We start from the raw sequence: 13,590 nt of genomic DNA, 5'->3' as shown, positions 1-13,590 counted from the left end.
GGGGTTTGCGAAATGATTTGCTCTCAAAGATGAAGATCACCACCCACTGCGCACTGGAGAAGTCCAGTTCAGTTGATCATGCTGGGATTACCATGGTGAACACCTCCAGTCATCGCTGATAACGTTATGTGAATGCCGTTTGTCGTGAGATATCTAACGTAAATTTCAAGTATGCTGATGAAGCTTTCTCCGATTTCAAATGCATCCCGTCAATAGTCCGTCAACCCGTGACGCGCTTCCCGTGGGTCTGTGGCGGTTATTCGATTTTGGCCATGCGTTCCGCGGATTCCGCGGGTAACCCCATTGAAGCCAAGAAATATCGAACGTCGGCAGACAACTAGGCCTTAATTGCAATACACAACTTGCAGTCGGGTTGGAACTTTACAAATCATTGGGTCAAAGATCGTACTAGTATGTCAGTCGCCAAGCAATCACCTGCCCGAAGTGAAATTCCAATCGCCGTCTCGGGGATTGGCCTGTTGTGAACTTCATGAAATTGGGGATCAGGCAGAAAAGTCTGATTTGTAATTTCCTAACATCTATCTCTCGGTCTTCTTTATGCAATCGAGAAAGTGCAATGAGTTAACCCTGAATGAGGCCGGGGAGAAATAATGGGAGAATGTAAATTGGGAATCCGCCAAGGGAATATGCCCGTAAACAAAAGAAATTCCCAAAATAAAAGCCACAAGATGGCTGACTCTCAATGGTCCTCTCCTTCATCCGTCCCTGAAGTAACAACCTTATGTGTGGCAATCTCGATTTCGCTGGCACCGTGACCCTGCTTCCACTCATCAACCAGACCACGGAAGTCAGCCGGTAGGTAGGGCGACGTAAGCTCCTGAAGGCGACTTGACTTGCGGTGTGTCTCTACTCCAAGATCCTTCATCAACATGTTGACGTATGGCAAGCCCTCAAAAACAAAGTCAGGAAGGTCGGCACCGTAGCCGCAGGGGTAACGCCACTTGCCCCATTGTGTGTGCAGCATAATCTCGTCCGTAATCTCCTGATCAGATGTAGGGAGACGATCCAGCTGGCCACCCAAGAAGGCGGCAATCCAGTGTCCTTGAATAGTGGCGCAGACTGAAGTGCTGACTGTTGAGATCATACCGGCAAAGGCGAGATCGCGAGAGCCCACCATTGTGGAGGGAACCATGAAGCGGTAGTAACGCAAGGGGTTTGCCTCCTTAGGGGTGAATCTCAGTTTCGGCTGATCTCCCAGCCGAGGGAAGAGCTCAAGAACTTTGGCGTCCGCTTCTTGATCTAAAGCCCGTTTCTCAGTCGCAGAGTATTTCAGGCCGAGCTTCTCCTCGTTGAGACCGGCAAACTTGATGGTCGACTCCTTCTTCCAGCCGGTGGAGCAAACAATCGCCTCAGTCTCGAGTTGCTCGCCAGAAGACAGGAAGACCTTGTTGCCCTCCAGTCTATCGATGTTGTCAATGTGAACCCGAATCTTGCCCTCCTTGACCAAATCGAAAAGACTGCTGTCGTAGTTCAAGATGCTAAGACCGCTACCGATCCAGAACGCCGAGTGCCAAGGCTTCAGCTTCTGAAGCTCAGGATGAGAGTCGTACGCGTTGGCCGAGAGAACATCGCCGCTCAGCACCTTCCAGAACGAATCGACAATGAAGCGGCCAAAGGTGGTTCCGTGGAGGAATTGCCGGACACCCGAGTAGCCGTCTTCGCCACCCCAAGGACACGGGCTGAACCATGACATCCAACGGATGTTCAGCAACTGGTCCATTCTCTTCTTGAAAGGTGTGACAAAGGGGGGCGCAATCCAAACAGGACCGTGGCCGTTGGGGCGAACGATCAGGTCTACCTGCGCGCCATCCTGTACCAAGGCATAGGCAACATCGAATGCAGACTTTGCCCCGCCTACGACTACGGCATTCTTGACTCCTTTGAGCTCTGATGCCCTCTTGCAGAAGTCCTTTGCATGAAACAGAGGCCCCGAGAAAGACTCGGCTCCTGAGTAAGTTGGAAGGTTCGGCGTCGAGGTCAGCCCTGTTGCCAGGATGAGCTTCTCAGTCTGGATAACGCGCTCTCCTGCCGGTGAGGCAACAGAAAGTCGCCATCCCTTCTCGCCATTCCTCTCCACCAGGTTGACAGCGGTATTAAACTGAATGCGATCGAAGAAGCCAAAGTGCTTGGCGAAATCGGTAAGGTAGCGGTGCAGGACCGCGCCCGGGACGTGGTTGTTGGGCTTGACGCCGTACACAGACTCGGACATGGGAAAGTCAGGGTACTCGTAGGTCCCAATCATGTTGTTCGACTTCAAGCCGGGGTAGAGGCGGTTCTTGGACCATGTTCCTCCGCAAGACTCGGCAGCTTCTAGGACAGCGAGGTTTGCGGTCGGGTGGAGTTGTGAGTAGGCCTTGGCGGCTGCGAGACCGAACCAGCCTTGAGAAGAGTGACTTGTCAGTGGCTAGAGTCTAGAAAGGAAAGCCAAAGTGGGCCTGAATTATACTTACCGGCACCGACGACGACTGCATCAAATGGACCCTCCATTGTAAGGCTTTCTAACGTGAAGCTCTGAGAAGCTAGGGACAGGAGACTTGAGTGAACGAGTGGCGCAAGACTCTGTTCAATTTCGAGTTTAGAGTCAAGATATAAAACGATGAATCATGAAGAGATCAAAGCCCATCTGCACATGAGACAAACCCAGCTTTACATATCGAAGCTGTCTGCCCATATCCAGTTACTGTCGAGTTACCCCAGATTGATGGCTGGTTGACAGGGGTTGTGTCAGTATTAGGCCGCCGCGGCAGGGTATGGGGATAGATTCCGGTGGTGCTTCCGGAACCACCAACACGCATTAGGAACTTATCGAAATTGGGCCCGTCAGCCCTTGTGCCTATCATGTCACTTACGAGAGATTGGTTGTCGAAATATGGATCAGGCGGCGGCGGAATCATTCCAGATTCGAGACCTTGACCGTCATGATCAGGCGTTGGTTGCGTTGCGTGGCGTCTGAGATACGACTAAGGTAACTCTCAAGGCCCCGTCGATGCGCGAAAGATGCACAAGTGTGTCTTCCTTGAGTATTGCAGAAGTTTTTGAAGCACACTTATGAGCGAGTATCTCATCAAATACGTGCGTTTACACGCGCAAACAAATTTCGAAGACACTACTACGGAGCACAGCCAGGCATCGAAGCATCAAGACACCGTCGGCCCATCGTTGCTCCATCTGGAAATGCGGCTACTGCTGAAGAATTCATGACAGGTACCCTTACCCATGTTCTCAATGATCGTCTGCCCCGTAACGTGGCTCAGCGAGTCCAAGCGCGCGTAACAGTGAATGTGGTGCTAGCCGGGGATTGTTGTCGCCGTCTGAGTGCTTATCACGGAACTTCCGAACGGAACGGAACGCACGCTCCTACACCATCCAACGGAAGCTCACCCCGCGGTACACCGGATACAAGGAATACAGCTCTAGGGCCTTGTCAGCTGTGCTCTATGCGCTAAAACAAGGTTTCCGTATCAAGTGTGACCATGCCATCGGAACGTCAAGCGCAACGCATGGTCCATCCCAGGTAATCCGTGTTGATCGCTTGAGTGCCTTGATTGAACCCCGAACTCAACGTATAGACTAGACTCGCAGCTGACAACCCCTAAACATTGCTCTTCAAGCTACACCGTTGAATCTGATACCACTACCACAAGACTTTCTCAGAATGTATGCGGATATCAGCAAGCCCCCTGCGCCACTGCCAAAGGCTGAACCACAGTGCATCAGCGAGGGCGTCACGTTGCTGCCGCCGCTCTCGCGCCGAGGCTACGGAAAGGGCCTCATTATACTGCAACATGATTCGACGCAACACCTGGACATTGTCGAAGGAGTCCCCTCTGCTCTCATCAAGTGGGCGGAAGAGGGTTTCGTCGTGGTGGAGATCCAAGCCAAGGCGTTGACTAATCCGAGCCTTGCCACAGATGTCTTGCAGACTGCTTTGAAAGCACTGAAAGACTGCAGCAAGCTGGAGAAAGATAGCAGGTTCGGAGTTGTCGGTATGTTTGTTGAGTGATTGTACCCTTCGGTATCGCAAAGACTGTTCACACGAACTAAGCCTCTTTCCAGCGTTTGACCCAACGTTATGGAATAAGATTGCTGGGGTGGCTTGCATCTTCCCAGATATTGTGGGAGCTGTTGTATATGCAGATTCCAGCGATGAGAGTACCCTCGAGAAATCCAAAATCCCCATGCTGTGTCACCTTGCTGGTGGCCAAGCACCGCCTGAGACAAAGAAGACCGAGGGCATCACCACGTATCGATATGCAAAGGCTAAGTCATTCAGGCTTGCGACGCCATTTCATGAAGATTTCGATTACTGGTCAGAGTCTCTGTCTCACACCAGAAACTTGACATTTCTCAAGTCGCTTATTGGCGGGCCTTATTTCGATCTTGAGGCCATCTGGGATGAGCATACATACTATGAGTTCGCGGACCGCTCTGTTGAGCATACCATGAGCACAATGGTTGATCAACCATACGTGAATCATGTTCCCACAGTAAGCGAAGTCAAATTGATCTTCTATGAGAGAGGCCCAGAATACGAAAGCTTCACAGCTAACACGTGCTCAGCTGACGGGTGGCATCGGACGAGGGCCATTGACACAATTCTACCGCAACAACTTCATTTTCAATAACTCCCAAGATACAGAGTTAGAACTCATCAGCCGCACGCTTGGTATTGACCGCGTCGTGGACGAGTTCATCTATAAGTTCACACATGACACGGTGGTCGATTGGCTGTGAGTGATCATCTATTAGGGGCATAATACTCAGAGACGAAAGCAGCTAACACCCCGGTGTCTCTCAGTGTCCCTGGTATCCCTCCAACGTACAAAAAGGTGGAAATACCCTTCACTGCTGTTGTGAATATTCGTGGCGACAGGTTGTACCACGAGCACATTTCATGGGACCAGGGAACCGTCCTGGCTCAACTTGGTTTGATGCCGCAGTACCTTCCCTTCCCATATCCGATCAAAGGCCAAGAGGATGGGGCAACTTTTGAGTACCGCGTGCCAGTCCTAGGGATCGATACTGCGGAAAAGATGAGGGATCGGAACTCTGTTGTATCAAACGACATGTTTAATTTCAAGGTGCGGAAATCATGAAGGAGCTATGGAAGAATCAACGGATACGGTAGAGGTTTAGGTTGCAGCTACTAATTATCCGATTCGGTCCTGCAATGATCAAGCATCTTGAGTCTAGGTATCCATGTCTTTTCATATGTCTGAGACGTCAAATACCGGTGGCGGCCTTGTAGACTCTGAAAATAATCGTCGATGTTATCATTGATCGTCATTCATCTCGTATCACATGGTAATTATAGATAATAAAAGTACAACCGCCAAGAGGCCCCTTAAGAGACTATGCCCTCAGCAAAACTGTTCTCGAGATCGCAATTTGGCCATTGCATCTGGAACTCATCGTCCCACCCAGAAGATCCATCATACATAAACTCCGATGCAGGAAGTACGTCGCCGTCCTTCCTGCCGTCATCATTCTCGGAGTCGGGCATCTCGATCATGCCGAACCCCATCAGACTCCCACGCACCTCCGCAAGCTGATCAGACAGTTGCCTTGCAGCCTTTGACCTCGTAACATAACTCGCTGCCAGTGCCACAGCCAGCTCGTAGCTGCGGCCCATAGCCTTGGACAGTCCCGGCGGCAGGCTAGCTAGTAAGGTTGAACGGTTCTGCTCCAGGGATGACGTCAGGACGAAACCGAGGGCGGAAGCTGAAGCCAATAGCTCTTGATAATAAGGCTGCTGCTTCCGGTAGATGTCTGTGTTGGCGTTCAGTGCGTAGAGAACGTCGCAGATATCAAAGAGGACTTCGATTGCGGGCTGCAGGTATTTCTTGCTCGTCTGTGTGTCGGTTCGTGAGAAGAACCACGGCTTGAGGAGGAAACTCCGGACGGTTTCCGCGCGCAGGTGGAGTAGTATGGGGAAAGAGGAAGGTTGCTTGGGAGGGCTTAGGCTCCATGTCTCAGGGTGTGTGATGGAGTAGTTGCCGACAGCTCGTTTGCGCCATTGCTCCAACTGGAAATTCATGAGCTCAAAGTTATCCTCGTCTTCGTATCGCTGGGCCTTTGTGGCTTGTGCCATAGGCCCTTCCAGCTTATTGCTGACGCGGATGAAGGACAGCATTGCTTGTATGTAGGGATGATCGGCCTTTTGGTGTGTTAATGCAGGTTGAGAATTTGATCAGAACGGTGTAGCTTACCGAGATAAGGTTGACAGGGCTGAAACTGGAGTCATGAAAGTTAGAGGGCAGGTTGGCTGCTGCACTCCATTGTCGGTCTAGGATGACAATGCTGGAGACCAGGGTGCAGAGTTCTGAGCGTAGACTCGGTGAGCTTGCCAGACGGGACCACGCTTCCTCGTTGTGTACTCCGAGCTCCATGAGCATGCGCCCGGCTATGCCACACATACGCCATGCAACCTGGGGCATATCATTGAAGTATTCGTAGCAGCCCTGATTGGTCTTGTCAGCGCTAGATGGAGTCGAAACGGAAAGTGGCTGCAACTGACCTTGAGAAGTATGATGATGACTTGCTTCATACTTGTGTTAGATTCGGTGATTCTGCTGTTCACAGCCTCTTTCATACAATCTACGATGAGCGCTTCGATATTGGAGCTTTCTGGCGTCGCTTCGGTGTGGAGTGCAATAGCCAAGGCAAGATTCAAGATTATCAAATCTTCCTCGGAAGCCATGTCCGACTTTTCCGTCACTATCTCCCAACTTGTCGAATCCGCATCCGCATAGAAGAACCGAGCATGGGCGATAGTCTGGTCGATGTCGATAATCGGGTGAAGAGCGCCGATAGCGTCTTGGTATACGCCAAGCATTTCGACCACTTCGTCGATGTTCATCAAAGACTTGAAGCGCAACAACTTTTGGGAATCGCTTGCGCCGGTCACAAGTGGGTTGAAAGAACTCGTGCTCTGCGTCAAAGACATGGCATCGTCATGGACCGACACAGTAGGAATGAAGTCGAGGCTGATCGGTTCTTCTTGCATTGGTTCGGGCGGCGTGTGGTATAGGCTCTCTCGGCGAACGCGTTTTCGGGCAACCTTCATGGTCTCCTCCGGGCTCGGCAGGCCGTACAGCTGCCGAGGCGGGGAGCACGTTGACGGCCCGATTGACTCAAGGCAGTTTTCGAGGACTCCAGCGTCAGTTATGAGGGCTGAAAGGAAATCTTCGGGTGTTTGGTTGCCCATTGTGAATGCCGGGGATGGTTGTATGGCGTTCGCCACCTCGCTAGGAGTCTGCACGCGGGATGCGAGAGTGTTCAATTGGTCTTGAAGACTTGATAAGAGTTTCATGATGTTGTCCTGGTTATTGGACGTTGACGAGGTCTCTCGCCTTGATTGATCGGACTCGGTAGGAGAATCATCGGTAGCCGTCGCAGTCGGGACGGACCACATGCCGTCATCGGAGCCGTAGATGCTGTCGAAGACGCAGGTCTGCTTACGTCCTGCGCAGTACCTGCATGGTTGCCGTCCGTCGCATTTCCCCTTTCGTCGGCGACATGCCTCGCAAGCGCGCAGTGCATACGGCGCTCGTCGTCTTCCCGTCTCTCCGCTCTGTGGGCTTGGTCTCTTTGCGACGCGGTTCTCTTTCGGTTGCGCCATGGTGTCTTTGCTCCGTGGCATCGCAGGGTACTTTAACCTCAAACGTAATTGAAAGCAGATGGTTTCCAGGTGGATATTGCGCAAGTAAGTGAAACGATGACGTTCAGTATGCAGGCCACACAATGATCGAAAGGATGGAAAAGCGGTTCTTTCAGAGAGAAATGCCGGGGGATGGAAGAGAACCAACACAATCGAATAGGAGAGGGAAGAGATAAGCAGACAGATTGTCAGTCGGCTATGTTCCTCTTGATAGCGGCAAAGCGGGACTTCCTACGATTACGGGTTTAGCCTAGGGTCCCTTACCCGCTAGAAATGTAGAATGCGGGGAAGAGATAACGGGGCTTTGACGATTGGTTAAGATGGGATAATCCCCATGATTCTCTTTCACTAAGTTTTGATCCGTGTCGCCCGGCACTCCTTGCTTCAGGGCTAGTCCTTGAACCATGCCGGATCTGTTCAAGAGCTGAACAAGTCTGCCACAATTCGTAAGCAAAGCACCACATCCGAAATCCGCCAATGCTGACTTGTTGGATCTGGCAGAATGCCGCTTCCGGGGTTTCAGCGTGGTGTTTCCGCGTGGTCCCTGCCACGCCTGCTTAGCATCAACCACAACCCGCTCTGTCGTCCTGCGGGTAGGAACGCTTTTCTTGAGACTACCTACATAAACTATACCGCAGCTAACCAGATGAACGCCAATGCCGCTGGGTTTAGTGTTTATAGATTTTGGTTCAAGACATACACATCAAGTATCTGTGAGGAACCTGGATATGGCATCAAGTCTGAGTCCCCGGCTTATGGTACATGCACTAGTGGGCTGTGAATCAAATGGCTCGATCGCTCGCTTCCTGAACCCCCTGGTCCGTGGGAAGCGCGGGCGTCTATGATCCATTCCTGGATGTGCGCTTCTGGTCGCCCTTTCACGAGACACAGCTCCAGCGGTAAAGTGCACTTCATACCAACATTCAATCTCATCGTCCCTGTTCTTGTTGTCCATCTTATACAAATACTTCGGAAGTATCAGCCCGGAAATACAACAAGTTTATCCATAATGACTATTGTCAAAATGGGGTAGACCTCATCTATGAAGCTGTTAGCGAGGTTAAGCATTTAAAAGAGTAGCTGAACGACCCACGGGGGGCGGGGGGCAGTGTTTGCTTTTTCGAGATCTACCCTGCAATGACGGCAGCAAATGTTCAACCGGCCATTTACACACATCATGACGCTTCTTGTCGCTGCTAGGGAGAGTTTCCAGCCAACCACACGGCGATTAAGGGACCACCGACGAACACTCTCACCCTGCATACGTGGGGGAAATCGGAGCGAAGTCTCGTATTCGCGGATGTAGCTATGACGACACATTCAGTAATGCCCAAACATATGTTACCGACGGTGTGAAGAGATCTTTCCTTGAAGTAGTAATGTCGTGACGCTCATGAGTGTTACCTTGATACCCAAGAACCTACTACCGATAACCCTATTGCTTAGACAAGCAAACGCAGTAAGGTCTTACAGGCTGCGAATAGCAGGCCGTTGTAATCATCTTCCAGGCGACAATAAGATCAACCCCCACACATCGTATCGCGTGCGCGGGCTCCATGGACTTGAGAAACCGTTCAGAGTACGAGCTCTTCACCGTGATAATAATCTGCCAAACACTCATGTTGGCTAAGTCGATGAAGAGTAGTCGAAGCTTCCATCGGATTCGTGAGATGACCTGGAAGCTGCAAGGAGAAACTCGCTCTGCACAAGTTCGCTAACATCATGCAAGCAGTAAATACAGTATTCGGACCTGTTCAGCGCCGTCGGCACCTTGACGAGCTGTTCCGTAATCTTTAGTGTCTGAAAGCTGGCCCGATTCGTGAACTCGAAGAACATTTTGCCAAACGAATATTAGATCTTATTCGGCAGCATTTACTCCTTACGAATGCCTCCCTGATGCTGGAGATCATGCTTCGTTGATGATACAAAGCGAGGCAACGTTCGAGAGTAAGCACAATTAATTTGATATGCGATTGAAGGCTGCTGGCGGAGTTATTTAGCTTTTCGATCAATGATGAAATGATCCGGTCGTAACTCCCAGACGATAATTAGTTCCGCTCGTGGCCACCAAATGGACACAGCTGAAGGCTGTGAGCAGCACGTCACAGATGCAATATCCAAGGAACTCGAGACACCAGTGAGGCTCAGGCAACTGAGAGAGCTTTCCACGTTATATGCGGATTTGGCTATTAGCCTTGATCTCATTTTCGAAATGATTGGGTTCTGGACCGGTATCAGTCAAGAAATGCATCTACTAGAAGAAAGAAGCCAAGAAAGTCTTATCTCTCTGTACGCTTCCTTTCTCTTGGGTCATTCCACTTCAAGTCTCAATCTTAATACTAATCTGCGCCTCTATTCAAACCACGTTCGCTTCCTCTTGAGTTGACCCAAGGATTGTTGATGGAGCAGCTTGAGTCGTGTTGGTGTTTTCTGTAACTTGACTACCGAGACCCACCATGCGTAGCTGTCGTCTGAAGCTTGACCTCATCGCTTCTTCTTGATTTTCCCGCATGTTAGGCGCGATATTGTGTCTCCTGCGGCTGAGAGAGAGCTTCCGAAGCACGGGGATTGACGCGGCCATGATGGTCGCTGCGATCTCAGCACTTTCCCATATAAAAAGACCCCCTAATTTATCTATAGAGTAGTTAGATTACACGGGAATATTACAAAAACTAATCGTACGAAAGTCAGCACTTACTATTATCCAACGGATTGAAACTGAAAAGATGAAATATCTTGACAATTCCTGTTGCTCCAGCACTTCATACATGATTAGAAATTGAAAGCAGCCCGTAATAATGGCAGAGGAAAAACTAACCCGAATCCCATGCTCATGGCCACACATATACCAATTCTGTCCTTTGTGCTGAGGTGCAGCGGCCATATGATCTTCCATGGCAATAAAGATAGGAGGAAGTCCAAAAAGACTGAATAAGCTGATACATTGAGCTGTGAGTGTGATTTGTAGACCCGAAAACTGCGACATACTCAAGCATACCGGAAGCAAAGACAGCAAAGTTGAGTGCCTGTCTACCTGTCATGCATGGCAAATGAGAACGAGGACCACATGGATTTTCGAATAAGGGTACCCATGTCGCCACGGTAACGTTCATGGTCACCATGATGAACCACAATAGCCATCGCAATTTTTCGGTGACGAGCTGCAAAAGAGTGAAGATGAAAGATGTCTTGGCAAGCGACCATGCCATATTTGCCATGACTCCAGCTACATGGCTCATGTCGGCATTCTTTTTAACCGAAAGAACGATAGGAACTAGAGATGTGGCATTAAGCACCGCGACTCGGAGGAATAGCTGGGTAGCGAACAGTATCTTGACTTTGAGATTAGTAGAAGACGCATGATAGGAGCTTGAGATGCTTACCCATGCAACAATGATGCAATAGTCATCTAGCAATAGTCGGTAGGTCATAGTATGTAAAATCCGAGTGAATAATCGAAGGCCGAAAATCCCAGTCGCGAGTACGAAGAGTATTGACAGAGATGCAATTTGCCTCACGACGATGTTGTCTAATGGCGGAGCCATGAATGCCTGCGGCAAATATCAATGAGTTTTATGAAAGTGATGAGAAGATGACAAGAGAATGATTTCCATGTGACGGCAAATGTGGGATAGGGTGGAGCTTCGTCGAACTACAGACAGAGGGGAAATTTTAAGATCATACCTCCAATCGAGGTCTCCTATCAAGTAATCTAATAATCTTTGTAAAGACAAAGTACCGAGCAGAGATCATTGATGGATTTTTGTTGCAATCACCTCTTGAGCATGGCCAGAATATGGCAACACGTGGGCGGCTAACCCATCCCTGAATACTTCAAGTTTACTTCGTGGCTGGTTACTTAGTTTGCCCAGCCCATATTACCGACTTAGTCCAACTGTCAGTTACAGGATTAGCGGAGGTATGTGTAAGGTGTGTGCTTCCCTTACAGGGGCTACTGAGACATTCTGTCAGTCACATCATCGTTCCGTCAGCATTTACATTCACTATTGTGAAAACCCGACTTTCGACCGCAGAAATTGGTGGAAGTGACTGAATTATGCGGTAGGATACTAGACTGAATTATGCCCTACGAAATATCACTAAAATGAATTCGCCTATACGACTACGGCAGTGACATTTGGTCGCCTGCAATGGCTTATGTGGCTTGCCTAACCGTAAGACTAGTTTGAAGGTGCCCATCGAAAACCCCCTAATTATCTATATTGCATAAATATATCTCACATGGTTGATTACGGATGGATGCTACATCCATCCATGATTTCCCCAGTCACCACATGCGTGTGGAACACTTCGTAATTTCTCGAGGGTAAGCCATATAGTTCGGGGGCATCAAAGCACTGATGAACGCCGAGCACTTGCTGTAGCCTTCATTGATGACGTCTTGGAGACATGTCTGCTCGAAATTTTGTCTTACCTCAGCCCTAGCAGACTGGACTCAAGAGTCAAGGGGGACGGGGGGTAGTGTATGGTCTCAGAGCTCGGAAATTGCATAAAGGCGATCTTTGAGCCCGAGGCTTTTTACGTGGGCCTCATTCCTCTCCAGTATCTTTGCGCCTAGGCGATGGCAATCGCTCTTGAATTCAACAAACTTTCTGCCAGAGTCAGTGCATGTGTTATGAGAGAGGGACACATCTCAGGCCGGCTGTAATTTGCAACGTTCAATAGGTAGGCTATCCAGTTTATTGAGGACAAGAGCCAGTTCAAAAGAGTGGGACAGAAGGTGCAAAGCTCGGACCTTTCCATTAATAAGTAGAGACCTTGCGTTTAGACTCCTACGGTTTCAAAGTATCTGTTGAACCAAGATACCGCTTGATAAAGAGCTTGTTCTTTTCCGAACCTCTCCTTTTCGTTCTTCGGGTCACCGCGAACGGAAAAGCCATGGTGAACACCAGAAAACAGGTTGATCTGGTAGTTTTGCTTCGTTTGAGCGAGAATAGCTTCACTTTCATGTCGCTTCTCTGTTGGGAAGATGTCATCAAACTCTGCTGCTGCAATCGACAGCGGTCCGGTGATGGCAGCGAGCTCATCCGCTTCTACAAAGGACGGGTGGGCAATGAAACCGCATTGGATCCCGCTCTTGTAATGACGCACGGCATACTTGGAAGAGAATTAGGATACTGTGTAGTGTGCAATTGATATGGAAACGAACCTTGGCCCCAAAACAATATCCTGCTGCTGCAATTTTCGTAATACCAAGGCCTTTTAGGTAGTTGATGCCGGAGACGACTATTGGGTCAATTGTCTCTGAGGTGTGTGGGTTCTTCCCGCCAGTGCCCTCCTGCAGCCACTTCATGATGTCAAAATCCTCCGGCATGTTTAACGGTGCCGGATCACCATTGAACAGATCGAGGACTAGGCATGCGTAGCCCTGGCGAGCAAATGCATCGGCCATGAGCTTGCTGTTTTGCCATATTCCAATGATATCTGGAAGATACAAGACAGCTCGCTGCGAAGCCTCGTTTTCAGCGGGAAGGGCCAAGTATGCCTCGATTTTCCCACCAACCTGGACGGATTTCCCTGTTGGAGTACCCCTATGTTGAGGAAATCAGCTGATATTCGAAGATTGTTATTGCTGTGCACCTAGGAATAATCTTACTCGTGGAGTGTGCCAACAGTGCAACAAGCACCTGGTGCATTGGATGCCATTGTCTCTGCGATAAGATTCGACGAAATGTTAGTTGTGGTGAGACAGCTAGATGCTTGTTTGCGATTATACAAAGTACCAAGTAGGTATTAACAACCAAATGGATAGACAGAAGTGTGATACTCATACACCCAGACGAATATCAATCGCGTTACGGTAATCGACTCTAGGGTAGGTCATATCAAGTGTCGCCAACTGGTGTCCTAAACGGGTCGACAAAGAGTCGGGGTAGGGATCCGGCGCG

General features: G+C 49.7%; 5 protein-coding genes across 5 annotated transcripts; 1 reads left to right on the top strand and 4 right to left on the bottom strand.

Moving 5' to 3' along the window:
• Positions 1-700: 700 nt before the first annotated feature.
• On the bottom strand, positions 701-2,508 carry CTAM01_08227 (uncharacterized protein; the record flags this gene model as incomplete). The annotated part of the gene is made up of 2 exons (XM_060524248.1): positions 701-2,400; positions 2,472-2,508. 2 exons carry the CDS (start codon positions 2,506-2,508, stop codon positions 701-703), a joined length of 1,737 nt encoding a protein of 578 aa, XP_060381091.1.
• A 1,168-nt stretch (positions 2,509-3,676) lies between these two features.
• On the top strand, positions 3,677-5,117 carry CTAM01_08226 (carboxymethylenebutenolidase; the record flags this gene model as incomplete). The annotated part of the gene is made up of 4 exons (XM_060524247.1): positions 3,677-4,007; positions 4,078-4,508; positions 4,582-4,751; positions 4,820-5,117. 4 exons carry the CDS (start codon positions 3,677-3,679, stop codon positions 5,115-5,117), a joined length of 1,230 nt encoding a protein of 409 aa, XP_060381090.1.
• Positions 5,118-5,365: 248 nt separating this feature from the next.
• Positions 5,366-7,642, bottom strand: CTAM01_08225 (uncharacterized protein; the record flags this gene model as incomplete). Its single annotated transcript, XM_060524246.1, has 3 exons — positions 5,366-6,178; positions 6,231-6,482; positions 6,539-7,642. 3 exons carry the CDS (start codon positions 7,640-7,642, stop codon positions 5,366-5,368), a joined length of 2,169 nt encoding a protein of 722 aa, XP_060381089.1.
• A 2,395-nt stretch (positions 7,643-10,037) lies between these two features.
• On the bottom strand, positions 10,038-11,226 carry CTAM01_08224 (uncharacterized protein; the record flags this gene model as incomplete). Its single annotated transcript, XM_060524245.1, has 5 exons — positions 10,038-10,333; positions 10,380-10,441; positions 10,500-10,617; positions 10,680-11,013; positions 11,065-11,226. 5 exons carry the CDS (start codon positions 11,224-11,226, stop codon positions 10,038-10,040), a joined length of 972 nt encoding a protein of 323 aa, XP_060381088.1.
• A 1,240-nt stretch (positions 11,227-12,466) lies between these two features.
• CTAM01_08223 (uncharacterized protein) lies at positions 12,467-13,348 on the bottom strand (the record flags this gene model as incomplete). The annotated part of the gene is made up of 3 exons (XM_060524244.1): positions 12,467-12,799; positions 12,852-13,233; positions 13,299-13,348. The coding sequence occupies 3 exons, from the start codon at positions 13,346-13,348 to the stop codon at positions 12,467-12,469; spliced, it is 765 nt and encodes a 254-aa protein (XP_060381087.1).
• Positions 13,349-13,590: the final 242 nt, after the last annotated feature.

This window comes from Colletotrichum tamarilloi (genome assembly GCF_030869305.1).
Source record: "Colletotrichum tamarilloi strain Tom-12 chromosome Unknown Scaffold_28.1, whole genome shotgun sequence".
NCBI classification, from domain to species: domain Eukaryota; kingdom Fungi; phylum Ascomycota; class Sordariomycetes; order Glomerellales; family Glomerellaceae; genus Colletotrichum; species Colletotrichum tamarilloi.
Note: the sequence above shows the minus strand (reverse complement) of the source record. Positions and strands in the feature narration are given on the sequence as shown.